Here is a 21,901-nt window from a genome sequence, read left to right as displayed (position 1 = left end):
AAGGTAGGTACTTCTCGTGTGTCTCTCACGCGAACTTTCCCTAGGACTTTTACAGTATGCATGACATCTTCAATAACAGCTACTTCAGTGTCCACAGGCACATTAACCAACATTAAAGCATGCTTCTCTTGAATGCCCACCTCGTTACACCAGGTAAGTAACTCAGCTTGTAAAGAAGGGTGTTTTCCTAGAGCCATCTTGATGTTTGTTCATCCACTGAATACTTTAAATATACTAGGGACAGTTATCTGAATTTCACTGGTTCTTCTTGTCTTTCAGGGAGTCTGATGTATCAGAGAGGAATGAATCCCGGACGAGCCCCCACTTTGTGTAGCGCCCCCTACCCTATTTGAGGTGTTTGACTCAAATTGCTTTAGAGTGGGCGACGGGTTCAATTTGCTTGTCTCTCGACTAAAAAATAAACATCCTACTCTGATACCCTTAAATCTGCTTTTGGGACTCAAATAACCCAAACAGTTTGAAAAAACACTTTAAGAGAATTTATTTTAACTAAATATAAAAAAATATGAATAGGAATGCAATAAAATATGTATTTGTATTTAAAGAATAGAATTTTACAAGGAAATAATATATCAAAATGGGTAGCTCACACCCCCTTTAAGTGTGATTAGAAAAACACCAGTTACATGCTTGTACTGAAATATAGTCTTATTATCACAGTTTGTGAACTATTAATTCACTGTTCAACTGTTATGTTTACACTACACAGTATATCACACAAAATTACACACTATAGCAAAGAGAAAAGACTGCAGAACCCCAAATAACACTTTACAATACACACCGGTATGCAAAATCTCAAAGGGTAAACGTGTAAAATGGTATGCTTAACTCACGAGAACCTTTAGCTTATAATTACTCCTCATAACAACACAAGATGTATTTTTCACAGATTTCTCACAGTATCAAAGTTAACAAATGATAACAATAGTAACGGGTCAATTAATAACCACCAACAATATACAGAATGGGCCCACTCTCACAAACAACAGTACTCACACACCCCAACCCCGATGCAGGCCTGTGTAACTTTAGTTGCTTGAGATCGTAGAGGCCTTTGAAACTTTAAAATGGCCGCTTCGCTCGTGTGAGCAAATAAACAAAGCAAACACGGTACCTGTGCTCCTTAACCAGCAGCGATAGATCCTGTACCGGGCAACCGCGTCCACTCGCGACAACGCTCACCGTCACTCGTAACCGTAGGAACGTCAAACAGCGTCCGTTGCTACGGGCAATAGCTGGATGTCCGGATGTCTCTTCACAATATGGATGTAAACAAGTCCGTCCTTTTGGGCTCAATATGCGATCTTAATCGTCTCTTACGCTCAAACGGGATGGCAAAGCAGTAGAAAAAAGCAATATAGATAGACAGCAATAACACTCAACATGTCTCTCGTGTCCAAACGAACAGCGTGAGCTGGCTCGTAGATATATCAAAGTCCGTAACTTTTGAAACAAACACAAATAAATAAAAACTTTAACTCAGATGTTGAGTCAAAGATTATTTTGCGGTGTTACTCACAAGAACTACTTGGTGTTAACACAAAAAACAACTCTTTTCTCACATATAGCAAGTTATTCACTCACACGCGAAAAACCTCATCTGTTTAAAACTCGTCTCTCCTCTCTCTCTCGTCACTCACTCGTTATCACCCAATAACATTACAGGAACCCACATAGGAGGCGGGTTTTAGCCATTTACATCCAATCACATATCAAATAGCAAACTTGGTTACACACGCCTCGTGTTTTACAAGTACATTTCAACCCAACATTATGTAGGGTGACGTAATAACCATTACACTTAATAATATGAAACATATTGAAATAAATTAACTTTTTATCTCTGAATAAGAAATAAATACCAGAGGTTTGTACAGATGATAAACAAACAGGAAAAAAAATATAAAATAAGTGTTTTTACCCAGCTGCTCTGTACTAAAGCTATAGGGTATTACATATGACCTCTGCATTTCATATAAAAATAAAATTTGATATTTTTCTGAATTAATAATTAGTACTTTTAAACGACTAATTTTGGCATCTGCGTATTTAAGGCTGGACAGTTAATTGTATAGTTTTGCATAAAATGACAGAGATTGGCTCAAGCAGCTGTGAGATGCCGGCGGCTGCAGCATTCGCAGTGTTGCCAGATCCCATTGTGAAAAATCCTCTTTAGACGTAGTGTTTAATATTTTAGCAATTAATATGACATTTTGGGAAATTTATAAAGTGAGTGTGCAGGTATTTTTGTAATTTCTCTGATTTATTTCTGAAAGACAAGGTCTGAAATTATTTTTTATGGCCTTTTGGTTTGTTTTCGTAATATCTGGCAACACCGGCACGCACTTAAACTGTAATGGCACATCATTCAGCGTGGGCAGATTATTGATGACATGATTAGGTAAGACACACGAAATAAACATCATGATTATGTATGTAAGAAACGATTTAAACACTATAAAACAGTAGAAATAACATGTAAATGGCCATGAAGGAGGCTTTGTTATTTAGCCTAATTCAGTTTAGGAGTTAGCATTTAACAAAGTCTACTTTGGTTTACTATTGGGTGTACTTAAAGTGTATTTTAGTGCACTTTTTTCTCCTGGGATAGCATTTTCACACCCTGGCTACGGCCATGACCACAATGGTACATATTAGGACCTTTTTAAAGGGTACTGCCCCAGTGACAACTTGGGACCACTTTCTGGCCAACCCTATTTTTATCAGTTGAAACAACCCTTTAAAGTGCTGACTGTAGAAAAATAAACTATATTAAACGTGTGACAACATGACAACCAGTTTCGGTCTCCCCATATTACATACAGTACTGTACCCTGTATGTAAATTATATGTAAATTATTCTCACAAGATATGGATGCTTGATTTTTCCCCCTGCTTGTTGGGTTGGTCCATATTTGACCCAACTTTGGGTTAAAACAACCCAACATTTTTTAGTGTGTACTATAAAGTCCTGACAGAAAAAAAAATTATTAAACATGTGACAACATGACAACTAGCCTTGGTCTCCACATGTTACATATATGCATGCAAATTATTCTCACAAGAGATGGATGCTTGACTCTTTCCCCCTGATAGTTCTTTCACATGAATTAATAAATGGGTGATTCTCACGAAGACTTGGTTTTAGAAATGTCAAGCAGGAAAAAGTAAAAATTGCTTATTTACTTTTTTCCCACCAGACATTAGAAACAAAGTCTGGAGTATATGGGAACATTAATTTAAAAAAGTTTACTTATCATTTAACACTTTTTGTAACATAATTTCAAAAGTAAGTCCTAAAAAATCTCATTACCGCAACTGTCAGAAAACATCAACACTGTTAGAAAAGCTAATATAATTTCACATTTTTAAAAATGGATTATTAATAGTCATGCACAGTAAATTGAAATTCTGAAATAATATTTATTTTAAATTTAACGTTTTTTTTATTTTGTTTTATTTAGCTCATATACCGCAACACCTTCCACAATTTGCAACTATTTTTTTTTAATATTTTTAAGAAACCTGACACATTTTCAAAATGACATGACAAACCTGAAAGAACATAATTTGGAGATTCTGCACATGCATTTAAATTAAAAGTGTTATGCTTCTATTAATGAAATTAACATTTAATAAGTATCTGTTGCGGTAATGATACATAGGTTTCGGAAATGAGGTTAATTATTTCGGTAATGAGAATACATATACTAGCCTGAGATTTTGTTAAAAACAAATTATAAAGTAGAAAAAACTGATAATATTTACAGCATCATGCGTTCAAGTTCAAAACTGCTTTATTGTGTAGTCTTTGAAAAAAATATTATGGAAAAAACATGAGAACAGGAAGGCCTATATTAATATCCCTTTGTGTCATATTGAAGTCCCGATTATGCATGTAACATACTGAAATAAGATGGTCTTGATGACATATGCTGCCTACAAATGCGAGCTCTGAAGGCTGCAACCATCGGATTGAGAAATGGCCAGCTAATGTCAGCTGGATATCACAAAACATTTGTGTAAATAAGATGAAAAATATTTCCTTGCTGGATATGAGTTGGTCTTCTGACCATTTATCATTCTGTATCTGTTTCCATTAATGCGCGAGAGAGAGAGGCTGTGTCCGAAAGCTTAGACAGCTGACTTGTTGACTCGTTGCCTTATGAGACAATGACAATGAGAAATGCTTTAGGACAAACTTCATGGGCAGCAAAATTGTATTTAGGTTAAAATGTAAGCAGCCCTCTCTATGTTCCGGGATGTCGCAAATCTGCTTGTGGTGCGGAGGTCTGATGGACCCACCCAATTCACACGAGCTCTGTGTGCTCTGCTTGGGGTTCTCCACCCAAAGGCGGCAATTGTTGGCTCAGGGTGTCCCTTATTGTGAGGATCTCCCGATGAAGGTGCTCAGGACCCGGCTCAACATCGCCCTTGGAGGTTTCTTACTGCAGTGTCCCACTGCCGGCAAAGAGGCGCAGGTGGTCGTCCTCCCCTCTCTCACCACTTCAGTTTGTCGCCGAGAGCCTGAGTCCTGAACCGGGAGCTGCCATGTCTGTTTCCTTTGGGTTTCCAGCGGATGAAGATGAGATGTCTCTGACAGAGTTGGACGGAGACTGGGACCAGGCTCCACGTGGTGCATCAGCCACACAGCCCTCCTTCTACAAGGAACTGGTGCACATTCTCTTTAAAGCCATGCAGGACTTGGAGATTGAGTGGAGCACCCCACAAGATTCCCAGAGAAGCAAGCTTGACCTTTGTTTTCTTCACTCGGGCCGCCCCGCTGCCGCTCGGAGGAAAGTCACCAAAGCGTGGGCTACCCTTCCCCCCATTTTTTTTCTTAGGTATGCTACCTGTGTATTCCCCCCATCAAGGACCCTGTGGCTGCTCACCTCTGCCCCTTTTCCTTGTCCTTGGATGGTGTGGCACAGCTTTGAGGGTAGTGAAGCCTCATGACAGCACACCTGTCCGAAAAAGCATACCCGCGCCGGGAGAGGCTATGTCTGCATTGCACACTATGGCGATAAGGGCCACGAAGACCACTCATGGTGCTCATGCACAGTCACGCCTGTTTCTCTATCCGGCCTGTGTGGGGACACGGTGGGCACAATCACAGAGCATTTCTCGGAAGCGGTGAAAAGCTCTAAGGCTATGAGCCACTTCCTACCTCACCACCCTGTGTCTCATGGACCAGAACCGGTGGTGCATCGCAAGAGTCCCTGGCACAAATACTCCAGTATATGATGCAAGAAACCGGGTCCTGGGGGAATGCCGTCCGGAACGAAGCCGCGTTCCTGACGAGAGTGCTGTAAAGGAGAGAACGCTGAGCGGCGGAAAAGAATGAGAGTCTTGTTGGATGTCCCCCTGGCTGTTGCGGGCGACGCAGGGACTTAATGTTGAAATGTTTGTGTGTTAAATGTAATAAAGATTATAATTTTTCTCTTCAGTTGGTTTTGTGTTGCTCGCCCCAGGGCCCGTCCTCACATAAGCGTCTACAACACGCCCCCCCACTCTTGAACACAACCCACATGCTGCGAAGACAGCAGAGGCGGAAAGGGTTAATGCACAGTCCTAATGAATTGTGCGGCAACCCCCTTTCTGTCACAGCGCCGGGCGCTTATAGGCCATCCTCTCTGGTGTCTGTGACTCACGCACTGCGCAGAAACGAGGTAGTCTCCCTTTGTCCCTCGCCCCCAGGCAGCAATCTGACGCTGCAGACAGCGCGCGTTGTGCGGTCGCAGGGAGCTGAGATGCTTGCACACATGGGATCCAACTTTGTGGATCTTGTGAAGCAACTGCTGTTGCAGCGCCTAGACACGTGGCGTGCCATCGCTAGGTTGTCTTTGATACCTGAAAGTGGAAAGAAAGCATTACATTAAATTAGCATGTCTCACAACATTGGAAGACAAAAATGTATGTACACATCATAATATATTATAGACTTGTTGCGTTGTGTTGTGTGCATGTCATGTACATTTCCTAACACTGTAGTGTGTTTTCTGCTAAATACACCTGCTAGTAAAATCTCCAAACCTAACCTCTCTCTCTCCTTCCTTCTGTGCTCCTCGAGCCATTCTAGGTTGTTGTAAAGTTTCTCCCTGAACTTTGTCAACCTGGCCTTTGCTTAAGCTTTTTTCTCACTTGCTGATTGTCTACAATGAAGCATCATAAAGCAAAATATCAACAGTTATTACATTTTAAATTTGTATTAAATTCATAAGAGATATTTAAAAGTAATAAACAATATGCTTAAATTCTCATTTCCGAAACAAAAGTTCTCTTTACCGCAACTGCTATTAAATAATTGCGGTATATGAGAATGGTGTTGCGGAGGATGAGGTACCCCAGTATGTTTTGCTAAAAATAGAGAAGCCATGAAGGCTTTGCTAATTTTTTATTCAGTGCATATAATTAGACTTTAATAAAGAACATTTTCATAAAAAAATTGTAAATCAAAATTTTTTCGAAATGTAGAAAACTACCTGTTTCGGTAATGATAATCAAAATGTTGTGTAAGCATTCTGAACAGAGAATATTTCAAATTTAACTGGAAAGATATAAAGAGATGATCTTACCTGGTAGCCATCTTGAAGTAACTGGTCCATGTGCTTGGTCACTCAAAATCAAACTTTATTAAAATGATGTATGTGTGCTTAAACTGTTCTCAAAAAGTGTTGCGGAGGATGAGAACATCAGGCATGGACACAACATTTTCCTAATTTTTCTTCATTATTATTATACATGAATATTCAGTAAATTATTTTTCTGTCATCTAAAGTAGTCTAGCAAAACATCCATTTATTTTTTTCTAAATATTTTTGTGTTAATTTCTTTAAATTACAACATAACGCATGTTCAAACATAGCCGGACGCATTGCGGTAATGAGAATTTAAGCAGAAAATTAGATAAAATTGACAAATTGTAAATTCTTATGTTAAAATCACACATTGTGCAAGGTAGAACACAGTATTGTGTTAATTCTGATGCTTTTTAATATTACTATATTACACATTTTATAGCTAAAATCATTAGTGCCGTGGTGTTTCAATGGTTTCGTGAGAATCACCCAAATAAATATGAACCTTATGTAGACAGTACTTCCCTTGAGATCCCCGCCTCCTTCAATAATACAGCAACCGTCTAAAAGAACATTTTGTGCACTTAGACCAAACCATCAGCAAATACGTATGCATTTATTTTTAGATGTTCTTCCACTACTTTTCTCCATAGTGTCATTGTGTTATATCAAATTTCTATAGTGTCATATGAAACTGGACATATTTATGAAGGGGTGAAAATAAATGTAGTCAGAGCAATTATCTGATATAATATAAAATATTATAATGCATTCAGTAACCTCAAACTTTATAATCATGCTTTATTATCGTCTTTGAATTATTGTCTTTACAAATGAAAGGCTGATCTTTCCCCATTATGTTTTCTGAGTTTTGTGTGAAATGACTCTTTGATGCTGCACAATAAAGGGAGGAGCATGCAAGTTTTGACTGACAGAATGATGGGACGTCAAGCGTACTGTCAGCTGCCTACCTGATACGTGTTGTCAAAGCTGTCATACATGAAGCGTGTGATCAGGGACGTCTTTCCCACTGTAAGAGAACAAAGAGACGAGAAACATTCAATAGGTACTATTGAAAGCAGATGTGCATTAGGGAATACCTGCATGGGTTAACTGGATTGAAACTGCAATAATTGAAACCTCTGCCAAGGGATCTAATTATTCAATAGAAAAGTAACCCCAAGGTTGTAAGTGATGTTATGGAACAACAGAAAATCACTGCATTATGATTAGAGTAAACAATCTGAAATAAAATAAAGTCACATGCTTAAATGTAAAAGGTAGAATTTTAAAACATTGCATATTTTAAAACATTGGCTTAAATATTTGAAGTGTCGTTTTTTGTTATTCTGTTTAGATCAACATGCAGAAATGATACAATTCACCTTTAAAATTGAAAATATTAAAAAGAATTTGTTTTAAGACCAAACTTTATCAAATTTGTCATTATGACACATTGAAGTTTATTGCTTCACTCTCTAGTGTAGCAGATAACAGCGTTTTATTTTCACGTCTATTATTCATAAATGGTAGCATCTACAGTAATATCCATGTTTTTTGTGAAGCTCCTGCATGCAAGCAATAAAAAGATATTACAAAGGAAGATTATTTACATCTTACTTTTTCTGAGGCAGTTTTAATAAAGCAAGGTAAGAAAAATGTGTATACCCTCAGTTCAAAATATCTCAGTAATAGTATCACAAACCTAAACTTGATATGAAACATTGCACTGCAATAAAAACACTGCCACAAGTTTAGCTGCCCTGCTGACCCGAGACTCCCCTAAGATGAAATAGAAAAACCCAAGAAAATCTACCTGTGTAGATAAACGGTTCAAGTCAGAGATGGGCACTCGAGTCAGTGACTCGGACTCGAGTCGCACTCGAGTCGCATTTTTAAGGACTTCAGACTCGACTTCAGACTTGAACTGAAATGACTTCAGACTTGACTCGACTCGACATAAAAGACTCGTGAATATTTTAAAATCAACTCGAGTCTTTTATCCTTAACTACTGATTTCATTAAAAGGATTATGTGTGTTTTTTTGTGTGTATGCTGTACTGCAGTAAACGGGATCGGACCTGACCCTTATTATAGAATTCAATGACGTGCGGCGCGTAAAATCTGAAATTTGATAAGAGTCTCATAAAGATGGCGGGACTGGCAGTGCCATATGTTCTATCGTTCGGTTTTTTAAATGTTTTAGACGGCATTTCTGGAAGGACAGCCACATGCAAAGAATGTGGAAAAACCATAAAGGATACTGGGACAACAACTTCGAACTTTATTAGACACCTGAGAACACACCCACACAGGTTAGTCACGTTAACTCTGCTCGCCCCATTTGGTACTTTCCATCACCATAATTTTATGCTCATTTTGAAGTATTGCATCAAAAACGATTGATGGAAATGCCAAATTTCAAATAAAAATCCCTTAATGCGCAAAAAAGTTTATACGCTCGCTTGAGGTGGTTTTTGATTTATGACAAAAAGAGTAAATGCGAGTAAAGGGAGATGGAAACGCATTTGTTGAATTAACTCTGATGTAGCGAACATTAAATGTGACTGACCATCTAGCTGTTTCCGCTGGAGTTGTCTTTACCATATATGGGTCTTGGCGTCGTCGTAATATCCTTGTTGCTAGTGCCTTCGTCAAAAAATGTGCATTCCTTCTTCTGTGTACTGTACAGGCAAGCATTAAGTTTAGGTAATTACAAGCTGCACGGCTAATACATTAATAACTTGCTCCATTGTGATTACATGCAGTTATGTCTCAATTTACCACACGAACCTTGTTTTGTTTACTGCTGGTTACTAGGTTACCAATACCACCATCATTCGCTCGAGAGAGAGAGAGAGAGAGAGAGAGAGAGAGAGAGAGATTACAACCCGCACGAGGATGTAGGCGTCCTAAAGCATTCTTTATTTACATTAATTCAGTTACTGTTAGTTTAAAATGTATTTACCTCAAACAACTATTCATCATTAAATGGGGTCAAGAGATTTAGTTTTGACCATTATTTTATTATGAAAATCCTATAGTGAAAATAATGTCTTCATTCTTGTCAGGAGTTATAAAAATGTAAAACAGAGTACATACCTATAATCTGAAATAAGACTCTCATCGCAGTCATTGAGAAAAATACTATGGTCGTCATGAAAGCACTCGACAAAACAACGTCCATCAGGGGTTTTAATTCATGTTAAAGTGTGCATATTTGGAGTATTAATTCAATTATGTTTACTTCAAATTTCTGAGGCCAGTTTTATTTAGTTTTTATACAAATATGTCATGTACATGTGTTACATGTGTTTTACATGCATATTATGTACTGATAACTGTTTTGTCTAAATAAAAAAGGGTATTTACCGAAATTTTAAATGGACCTTTTTTTCCCCTCGGCAATGCATGAAATGACTCGAGACTCGACTCGGACTCGTGACAAAAGACTCCAGACTCGACTCGGACTTCAGTGATAAAGACTCCAGACTTGACTCGGACTCCAGCTGAAAGACTTCAGACTCGACTCAGACTTCAGATGAGAGACTCGTGAACATCTCTGGTTCAAGTTACCCACACATCCACACATAGAAAATGACTTCTGTGCAACAGATCAAATAAGGCAGTGAGCAGGATTTCTCATGGATGAGAAGTCTTCACAGCGAGTTGCCTGCTAAAGGCATCAACTGGAGGCTGCAGGTCAAGTCATTTAAATGCTAATTTTCCTGAAGACACTGATCTGTCTCAGTTTAAAAGCGAGGAGGATCTAAATTAATGGACCTCATAAGGCTTTATCTAATGCTTTTGAGTAAATGCTGAATTATGGTTTTGGCCCCCTTCCCTCCCCATCAAATAAACCATGATTGTTGATCCTCTAAGCCCAGACAAAACTGCTGGATGAAAAACGTTTGTACTCCCTGTGAGCATTAGTCACAGTAAAGAAATAGCCAGATGCCCTCTGCTACAGCCCTGCCAAAGATGCTGAGAGGAAGACGCTGTTAAAACAGCACACACAAAATGACATACATAAGATATCTGCATGAAAAAGCATCAATAGTGGAACTATTTAATGTACAAAATGTAAATGTTAAATGTATGATTAAAATGTTTTATCATTGTTATGGAATGATAATAGAATACAAATATACATAGATTTAAGTTATAATACATTTACATTTAGCAGACGCTTTTGTACAAAGCAACTTACAAATGAGGTAAACAATAGAAGCAATTATATCAACACAAGTACAGCAATACATAACCGCATAGCCATGGGTTAGGCTTTTGTAAGAATGTATACACTGAAAAAAAAAATCCTTTCAATTTACGTAATTTTAATGTGTACATCGGTCCCACATGATCCGATTGTTTAAAACCAAAATAATTTTCCTCAAATAATTTTTATGTGTCAGACCAAAACATTTTAATTATTTTAAGTAGTCTAATACAAATATGTTGACTCAAAGTGATATTTCTCTTTACTATAACACATTTATTTTGTAATGTTTAAGTAATTTAATTATGTAAGGGGACTATATTTTCATCTGTAATTACAAAATGCTTTTTTAATGCTTATATTATGGGATTATGTAACTCTATATCAATTTCATTATGTATATGGAAACATAATAATCACCAATAATTATCCAAATGTTATTTATTTCTTTTTAAATACAAAATACAGTCAATAACTATTACAACAATAATCACATGCATTACATACTTAAAGGGGCAATTTCCCAAACAGGTTGTAGATTAATTCATGACTAGGCCCTAGTTATATTAGGATGAAATTGACCCAAATGTTTAAAATAGTTACTATCACAGTAGATTTAGAAGGGCTAAAACACAAACACTGCATTCCAAAGAGACATGCAAAACAGTAAGTACTATTATTTTTAAAATGGATTTACAAACTGGAAAATATCAATCCTTCAGAAAGTCAGAGCAACAGCATTTGTACAAACTGTTAATCATAGATTCAACAAAAACAAAATACAACAACCATTTCCAAAATCGACTCTGAGCAGCAAACGGTTAATGTATTAATAAGAGAAAACACTTAAAACAGATAAACAAAGTCAAAAATGAGCAGCACAGTCTTTCTGATCCTTTCACTGAAAGAAACTGTTCGTTAAAGTTACTCTCAATGCAGTTCCATTAAAATCTTTTGGATTTCCTCAAAAATAAAGCGGAGATCAGGATAGCTCAGGTTTAAGGCATACATCAGCTCAAACACGATGTTGCAACACCTTCATGCCTTCCAGGACTATACAAAGATCCTCTTCTTCATCACAAGAAGCAGGTTGTTTGAGAGCACAAATCCCATGGTGTCTTCAAATGACCACAATGATGCTGACTTCATCCATGCCCTGTACAAAACAAACTAATGTAGTTAAAGAAACAGAAAAAAGGTTACTGTTACAATAAAAGTGTCATTGGAAATTAGTACAATGCAAACAAATATAAATGTAAGTATACAGACCCATGTGCATTGACACAGCATGTTACAATTGGTTACAAATATATGGGTTACAAAGCAAGGCAGCTGCACTGTCCACTGCTCCAGGTGTGTGTGCACGTTTACTACACTGGAATGAGTTAAATAAAGAGGCCACATTTCGAGTGTGTGCTACCACACCTGACAATCACAGCAAAAGTGAATTCTCTCATTTTCTCACTCTCATGTTGTTACAAACCTGTATAAATGTCTTTGTTCTGATTAACATGAAGGAAGATATTTATTTTGAGAAATGTTTGCAACCAAACTGTTCATGAGCCCCATTCACTTCAATAGTATTATTTTTCCCCACTATGGAAGTGAATGGGGCTTATGATTGGTTTGGTTACAAACATTCCTCAAAATATCCTCCTTAGTGTTCATCAGAACAAAGACATTTATAAAAGTTTGTAACAACATGATAGGGAGTAAGTGATGAGAATTTTTATTTTTGGATGAACTACCCCTTTAAATCTTCCCAGGTGTTTTAATGACCCGTGTGCCAAAAGATGTTGTAACTAAAACATACTAAATGTTCTGTACTTCCAACAAGGTTTACACATTTTATGTCTATGAATCTATATTACCTACATCTGTCATTTGATCATTGATTGTTTGAAGCCTTTTTGCTAGCTGTCCTGCTTTCTGATAGAAGAGTTTCATCAGGTTTTTGGATTGGAGGTCCAGGTGACACGCAGGAACATAAGACAGTAGTGATTCTTTCAAATTCAGCATTTATCTGAAAACAAATTAACCAACCATTGTATATTTGAGTACTGCGAGTCAAAGAATAATAATTGTATATTAGTTACAAAAATAAGATTTAGCACAGCAGTACAAAAGTGAAAGAAATGACTTACCAATGCTGTGTAGCGCATGCAAGGATGATGGACCTATAAGAGGAAGTATTCAGAGGTGAAATCAACACATAACCTCAAATGATTAAGACCACACATACACAGAGCAATAATGTAATAAGTATTATATCTGTCATAGGACGCAATTTTGGACAAAATGAGATCTTAAAACAACAAGGTTCTCTTCTGAAAATGTCAGCTTTAAGGTGTGGCACTTTAAAGCGATTTTTTTTTTCAGTTAATATACCAGACGTCACGCCAGACATTTAAAAAGAGCTTTTTCTAATAGAATCAAGTGTTGCTCGTGGCGTAGCGAGGTCACGAATAACTGGCGCGGGTCTGTTCATCTGATTAAGCAGACAGTTTGTTTCATACGCAATGTCATTATTAATGTAGTTAATTGATATCATCTGGTAAATTACTTACATGGATAACGTTACTCTGGACAGAATAACTTTTGGTTAGCGTTTTATTTGTCCTGACAGGTTTCCATAGAACAACTGAGTAAAAAGTGCCTCAAAAGTCAACTCAAAGCTGACAGTTTTCAACTCAGATAAAACTACCAAACGTGAAATAACATTAAACAGCTGACATTTTTAAAACGCTGTGTTTTTCTTTATGAGCTTGACTGACTTACTCCACCAACCTCCTCCAAACTAATATTTACTACAAGTCATTGCAATGGCTACATATTGTAAACAAAAAAATAGTCTATCTAGTGAAGATATATCACGTATGAAGCGAACATAAATAAATAATATAACTTACTTTAATAACGTGGTGTCCGTCTGAGAGAGTTCTTCTGACTGACTGGCAGTGACTACTGTGCTTAGTCTTCATTTTGGCGCCCAAAAAAACGATCTTTATTCTTCTTTTATGGCAATCGATGTCCTTCTCAATGAGCTATACTGCCCCTGCTGCTCAGGAGGTGCCGTTTTGTGTCCAAACCCAATTTTATTGCTTTAAGTATTCAATTCAATCAATTTTAATCAATGTGAGAATAATGTGTTCATTTTACATTCAAACAAAACATTTTAATCCTAATCAATTAAATTATGTTTACACAAGGAATATAAATATTTTGTGTTGCATATACATGTTTATTTTATTTAAATTCAAAGACCCACTAAGTCCATTTTTTTCAGTGTAGATAGAGATCAAGAATAAAAGGAAAGAAAAGATAGTCTTATATTAGGAGGTGAGGTAATGGCAGAAGAGATGGGTTTTTAGACGATGTATAATTGTATAATGTATAATTTGTTTCTATCATAATACATCACTGTCTATGCCTCTTATACCTATTATTATATATGATAAGGTAACTTAAATTTTTAGTCTAATAAATTGCAAAGAGATTTTATATTTTGGAGGAGCGAGCAGACATTTAAGGATAAAAGATAAGAATATCCAGTTGATTCAAGCCATCTTTCATACTGTAGTCTATCTTCTTAGACTCCACCACTGGAGAATCCTCAAGCTGGCTTTTTGATGGATCACTTGAATTGTCTAAGTTTAGTCCTGTTAAATATTTAATATCAAGTCATTTAGTGGAGCAGAGGGCATCCAACATGTTTCAGTTAATCACCTATGCCAGACAAAAGGACAATGGCCGGACAAAGGGCTTAGCATTTACTGTGATAGATTGGATTTGGTGCACAGACTCCCACTAAGAGGCCCATTACATCTGCAATCAGATAATGGATACAGGATAAGGAAAATGGAAGAAAGGGACTAAAGTAACTAAAGAGTGTAGACGAAATAAAGGATAAAAACTGGGGAATGTGTGCAGAGTTGTTTTGGGAGAACCTGTGCACCACCTTTCTTCTAATTACAGTAAATGATGAACTCTTACTTAAAAGTCCCTTTGTTTTGTCTGTGTTTAAAACAGAAATCCTACAATAATTTGGGTTATTTAGAGTTTTAGTCAGATTTCTCTATAGAAAAATCTTTCAGCCCTACAATACACCAGCGTGAGGTCTGACTCTTAAGTGATATTATATGTTTATAGAGACAATTATTTTTTGTGAAAATGAAGTTAAAATCACAATGATGTGATTTAACTTTATTTTCAAAACAACTATATTTAATTGATGAAATTAATAATTGATTTAATAAACACATTACCCACAATTCTAAAGTTATCTACCAGTGGCGACTGGTGTTTAAACTTTTGGGGGGAGGGGGGTGCAAACAAACTAAAAATCAAACTTTTACTGTAGTAATGCAGAACTGTAAATTGTAGCCATTTTTCAGGTGACAATGTATCATTACTGGTTAGCTAAATGTTAAAAATGTTACTGTTAAAGTCAGCTGTTAAAGCATGAAATGAATGTACTATGAATCTGTAAATTAGAGTATAATGTGGGTTTATTATCAGTAACACACACACACACACACACACACACACACACACACACAAACACCAAAGGTTGTGGTAAGACTTTTTCAAGCTTTGTCAACAGCACTGTAAAGATTCCGTCATAATCAAGTATCCATCATTTCATGTTTTAATGATAATAATTGTTTTCATACACATGCTCATTTCTAATCATAAACTTGTAAAACGAGCATACAAGTTAAAATGTGTTTTTTATGAAGAAAACAGATGAACAAAGACCATGCATCACTTTATACATTTAACATGAAGCAGATGAATAATTTTTTTCTTCTTGCAGTGACAGCGGAGGCGATAGACACAACCTTTGTGCTGAACAGGCAAATATGAACAAATCAAATTACAAAATACTATTGCAATTAAAATCAGCAAACGTGTAAAAATCTAAATTGAATTAAATTCATGACGATATTTATCTGAAACCATCTTGTGTAACAAACGCATGAGGGCAGAGTAGTGCAAATTCTATTGTCATTAGATTTTTTGTTTTTACCTTTACAGACGCGTCTTGTTGTTGTTACACTTTTGTTCTGGAGATTGATCTTGCGCTCTTACATTACACTGGAGTGTGTTTAACTTTAGCAGCACTGCACAGACCTATCATTGTAAGACAACAAAGTATCACAAGAGAGTTTAGAGAGTACTTGAGTAATTGCACTGCCGCAGAACTTCACATAGATCAGCTGCACTACTGCTACTTTAGGTCAACACACTTGCCACCAACTGGACAAGACTAGGAAGTTGCCTAATCACAGGCAGTACAATTTTTTGCTTCAATAGCAAAACACAAGCACATGTTCCCTCACAACAGACAACATACAGTCCAACAGCTTGTTCTGCATGGTTCTCGGAGTTCCCTTAAACACAGTGGTATTCTCGGGGTGCTCTTTTAAACTCCATCAAGGGAAGCACCAAAGTGGACGTTATCTAAGCCTCCGCTTTCATCATGTCCACGCAAAGCCAGCTCAAATGGGCACTTATACACACTTGTTTGGATGGCGCCCCAGACACACACACACATGACACACACACAAAGAAATAGTTTTTTTTTCAATAAATAATAATATGACTAACAATGAAATAGTACTTTATAGAACTAAATTATTTTATTTTGTATTCATTTGCATTATATATTTAACTTTTTGGTAACATGTTAAAGTAGCTTTCTTCTCTGGCCAACTTTAAGGGGCCAGCGCCCCCATTGAGCAGCCACCACTGCTATCTAGAATATTACGGGTTCAGTGCAATCGCTTCAAAACTAAATTTGTAATGTTAATAGTTTGGTTCAAGAAGTAGAAATCTTTATTTATTATTAGTATTTTAAAAATGTCCACGAAGACAGCATGGTTGGCTTAACAATGTCCTATAAATATTTACAGATATATCAAGAGCTCAATTAAATATATTTTATTTCATCATTATTTAATATTCATGATAAATCCACTCATGTATAATATGGTTTGGGAGAGGTTTGCGAAAGATATTTATGAATGCCTATGCAAAAATAATTTTACAGTCATCAGTCCAGCTAACGCGTTTCATTTTGAGTTTCAAATTGCCAACCTTTTTTAACATTATCTTGAAATCTTTGAAAATACAAGGTTCATGTTTTAAGCTCAAGTGATCACACAGAACCAACCATCTGTTCAGACCAAATACACCAGCTACATAATGCAAACAATACAGGACTGTGAAATACAAACAAACTGCAAAAAATCTGCTGATTAATCCATATTGACACCTGTAATCATTTTTATTGCATCTCTGTCCATCAGCTGTTCATGTTTTCTAGAAAAGCTCATGGTTTACTGCACACTATGAATCAACATACTCAGCACAAAGTGAAAGGGCATAAAAACACATGGAGAGCAATTAGAAGGCCATTAGCCGAAGAGGCTGTTCAGTTTGCAGTTAACAGAATAGGGAAAGAGGAGGCAGACTTTTGGAGAGGGTGGATAAATGCAGAGTGATTGAGAACTCTCACATGTACTGACAATGAGTGTATGATCTCTCTCTTTCTTTGTCCATCTCTTACCGTTGATAGAGCTTTTCTAATTGGCCTCTCAACCACGTTTGATTAATACATAAAATTCTTTAAATGGTTTGCACTAAATTGTTACTATGTAAGGAATAATGTAGAAGCAACTGGTTGTTATCACACTGAGGGGGCTTATTTCGCGATAACAACCAGTTGCCTCTATATTATACAGCTTCTTACATGGCTATTTACCTCATAAGTAAGGTAAGGAACATTAAATATTGATTTGAAATATTTTATTTGCAAATTTTTAACAAATTAAGACTGTCCGCGATGAAAACCCATTAACTTTCAATTTTAAAATAAGACGTTCATATATCACATACACACTATTTGGCTTAATCATTTGTAAATATAATGTCATATACTATACGTTATTAAAGGCAGGGTATGTAATTTTATCCAGAAACATTTTTAGTTATGCTGGTTAAAAGTCACCTCACATCCTGATAGCAATCACTATGTTAAACCAACACTATGTATTTTCCATGTAAGATTGACTTCTGGCTCTCCCATGTGGTTGAAAAGCGCAACAGTGCCTGGTATCAGACACTCTTCTGCAGGCAGGGGGAGGGGAGGGGCTGTATGCTTTACCAGACCATGCGACTTTCAGAGTGTGCTTGTAGCAGCTAGGAGGCTGCTCAAGTTGCAGCAGCAGTAGTTGTTCTATCACTGAAATCATTTTAGAGACATTATTTAAAGGTCGAAAAACTACATAGTGTTGCTTTAAGTTGTTTAAATGTATTTGTAGAAATGTATGTCATCTGTGAAAGGCGTAGGAACAAAAAATTTTCAACCAATCATAGATCTCGGTCCGAACGGACATTGCTTTTTTGTCCGTAATCCGTAAGCATCATTTAAAATGTCACTGCATTCACGTGCCCTGACCTCCCGTCTGTAAACAAAGGGAGAATGGCAAACTTTTCTGCTGAATTGAAACCTGCACAGTGCGTGTTCATGTATTTTTATAATGATAATCAACACCTGTGGAAAATTTCTCAACCAATCAGAATAAAGCATTAAACAGCCCGTGGTATAAACTAATATGATTAATGTCTGGAAAAATAAAGCTTTCAACAACAGCTTCTTCTACTGTTGTAAATGTGAAATATTTTTTGTAGGTTTATACACAGAGAGCAGGATATACAGGTTATATATACAGGCCTTACTGTGTGATGTGTAAGTGTGTTTATGTGTATCAGCTAGTTCTGTGCCAGTATAGTGCTGTTTTTTTAAGTAACAAATGAAGGGCCCTGTTTGTGGTGATCAATGTCCTCTAAAAACATCTAACCTTAGCTCCCCATGATCTCCATTTAAGCCCACCTCCAACCCACCTTTAGTGCAAAACTGTTTCATCTTGACATTTGGACGAATCAATATTTTTTCTTCAGGGCCTGAGACCTATCGATTGCCATTAAACTCTAATTAATGTGGAGAGGTACGCTGGTTTTCCTCAGCCTACCTCAGAGAATAGACTGCAGTTTTTTGAACACTTCTCCCTGGGTAGCCGCCTCAAACCAAAGCTCTGCAAAGGCCCTAGTAACTGGCTGATCCACTCTTTATCATTAAAAGCTGTCAATACATGAGCATCAAAGCAGCATATATCCCTCCACCCTGCTTACATCCAATGTTTCCTTACATGGTCAAGGAATTAGCATATGCAAATGAAGCCCCTTTGGAGTTTTATTAATTAGGGCTGGGTGTTGCCATGATGAGGCTGAGTATTGTTTACTGTGATTTGTTGGTATTCACATTTCAGTATAATGCTGCGCTCTTCTAATCCCCTGCTGCTAAACATCGACCATAAAGACCAGTAAGTAGATCGACATCTAATTTGCTTATGTTACAAGCCAGCTATAGCAACAATACAGGGTGCAGTAATTACCTTGATCTAAAGCCTCTCTGGGGGTACCATGTTCTTTTTGCAATGTGGAATGCAATTAAAGCTCAACTATTTGCATTAGGGCATCTTATCTCAACCAGAAACAGTCTAATGTAGATGTCTTTTTCAGGGATTAGGGACCCTTTAATAGCAGCAGATAACCCCTCTGTTACTGGTATTGTGTGTTACAAGTTCAGACATAATATGGCATTGCCAACTAAAGCCCTGGCATGCATAATACAGCATTTTTTGTTTTCCTTGATCGGTATGAAAGCGGATTGTTTTGACAACACTATCATTTAACTTTTAAAAAACAACTTTTCTGATATTACTACATTGTTGTTATGTAAATACCTAAATTTAAGCATTTAAACCTTGCCTATAATAGATATAATAGAAACCTTGCATATACAGCGGGGAAAATAAGTATTTGACACATCAGCATCAAGCCAAATATTGAATTCATACAAAGAAATCAGAACATTTAAGTATACAAGTTGAGTCATAATAAATAAAGTGAAATGACACTGGAAATAAGTATTGAACACATGAAGAGAACAAGATGCAAAATGGCATAGAAACCCAGGAGATCACCTGAAATCTGTCAGAGAGAAACCCTGCCCCCTATCAGTAATAATTAATATTAGCTGCTTTAGTCTTAACTGATGGCCTATAAAGGCTTCTCATTACACAGGAGGCACACAGGAAAGACTTCATGATGAGTAAACTCTCTCAAGATCTTTGTAATCTTATTGTTGGAAAGCATTTTGATGGGAATGGTTAGGCGCATTTCCAGAATGCTGAGCACTGTGGGGGCCATTATCCGGAAATGGAAAGAGCATCACTTCAGGTGCTCCACGTAAGATCCCTATCCGAGGAGTCCAAAGAATAATCAGGAGAGTTCTCCAAGAGCCAAGAACCACTCGGGCAGAACTTCAGGAAGACCTTGCATGATCAGCAGGTACCGAGACATTTTTTGATAAAAATCTGCTGCCATCTACCAGAAAGCTGAAAATTAAAAGAGGGTGGACATTTCAGCAAGACAATGATCCCAAACACAAGGCCAAGGAAACAATGAAGTGGTTTCAAAGAAAGAAAATCAAGTTGCTTGAATAATACAGGGAGAGACCTGAAGATCAAAATTTATAAAAGAGGCCCAAGGATCCTTCAAGATTTAAAGGCCATTTGTGTGGAAGAATGGGACGAATCACTCCTGAGCAATGCAGACGACTGGTCTCTCCATACAAGAGGCGTCTAGAAGCTGTAATCACCAACAAAGGCTTTTCTACAAAGTTTTAAATAAAGTGTGTTCAATAGTTATTCCCTGTGTCATTTCAGTTGATTTATTATGACTCAACTTGTATACTTAAATGTTCTGATTTCTTTGTATGAATTCAATATTTGGCCTCATGGCTACATCTGGTGGAAATTTTGTGTTAATAGGCCACCTAGAAAACCCCTTACTGATAAAAATGCTGGTACAGTATGTCAAATACTTATTTTTACATATTTTGTTATGATGTTTTACAAAAATTTGTTGGATGTTTAATTTCATTATTCAAAAACAAAAAAACTAAAACAAAAACATTTTGATATCAAATAATATTTAGAGCATCCATTAACGTACCATCACTGACCCCCTCCCCCCCCCTCAAATTGCCCTGACACAAGCCAAAAAACAGTGACGGTGACTTACTTTTGCTAGCAGTGTGAAAGACTAATGTGGCATTCACACCAGACCCCGAAGAGGCGGCAAGCGCGAGTGATTAACATGTTAATGCAAAGACGCGAATAGGCATTCTGCGGCACGGTACAATGCCTAGAATTGAGCGTTGCCGTTTACCCTGCCCAATGGCAAACTGTCGGCTTGGTGTGTACCTGGCTTAAGGGACACAGACCCCCTCTTGACCATTAGTCAATTTTCACCTGAATGAAATTCTGTTATTACTTCCTCATCCACGTAATTCTAAACCTGTGTGACTTATTCTGTCACAAACAGAATGAGGATTTTCCTAAATTCTCCTTTTGCGTTGAGGTACATGTACAGTATGACTGTTCACTGTTCAAGACAACAGTTAAGACAACAAAAGGGTGAACAAATAATAATGTAATTTTTATTTATGCACACACTCAGCATGAGATTCAAACACCTCTGGGGGGTCACTGGCTATTAATTATGCAGTGATGTCACAGACAGCTTAATAAGCATAAGTGATGTGCTTGAAGTCACACAATCTATTAACTGATTTCTCTTTTAATCAGAGGTGCCCCCTATCTGTCTTTTCAAAGGCACTGTGGTGGGGGTTACCATCATGAGGCCCAATTAAAACCAGTACAGGGACATCTGCTACAGCCGAAAAGCTGTTACTATGCACCTTAACCCACAGAGCTCCTCGCACCTCTGATGTGCCAGATTTTAAGCTCATTGCAGTTCAGAAGAGGAAAAACCGAAAACAAATGCTAAAGGTCAAACTTGCAACTTCTGGACAAACAATCTCTCAGGAAGAAAAGAGCTAGATTCACACTGTGCAAACAAAATGCATTTTAAATTGTTTTGTTGTTATGATACCTCTTGTGTTTTTTGCTATTATGACATTGAAATTCCTGGACTGTTTACAAGACTG

General features: G+C 37.0%; 1 protein-coding gene and 1 long non-coding RNA gene across 3 annotated transcripts in view; both read right to left on the bottom strand.

The window, feature by feature from the left end:
* Window positions 1–21,901, bottom strand: part of rab6ba (RAB6B, member RAS oncogene family a) — a 124,519-nt gene that overhangs the window by 62,093 nt on the left and 40,525 nt on the right. For both annotated transcript variants that reach the window (XM_055212343.2, XM_055212344.2), the window contains exon 2: window positions 7,574–7,632. In XM_055212343.2, coding sequence (XP_055068318.1) covers window positions 7,574–7,632 — 59 coding nt within the window. The remainder of the gene's footprint in view (window positions 1–7,573; window positions 7,633–21,901) is intronic.
* LOC129427643 (uncharacterized) lies at window positions 11,315–14,112 on the bottom strand. The gene is made up of 4 exons (XR_012370909.1): window positions 13,731–14,112; window positions 12,966–12,998; window positions 12,697–12,844; window positions 11,315–11,977 (listed from the first exon to the last, which is right to left on the bottom strand). It is a non-coding gene; the product is annotated as an uncharacterized lncRNA (long non-coding RNA).

Source organism: Misgurnus anguillicaudatus, chromosome 8 (assembly GCF_027580225.2).
Source record: "Misgurnus anguillicaudatus chromosome 8, ASM2758022v2, whole genome shotgun sequence".
Classification (NCBI taxonomy): domain Eukaryota; kingdom Metazoa; phylum Chordata; class Actinopteri; order Cypriniformes; family Cobitidae; genus Misgurnus; species Misgurnus anguillicaudatus.
Note: the sequence above shows the minus strand (reverse complement) of the source record. Positions and strands in the feature narration are given on the sequence as shown.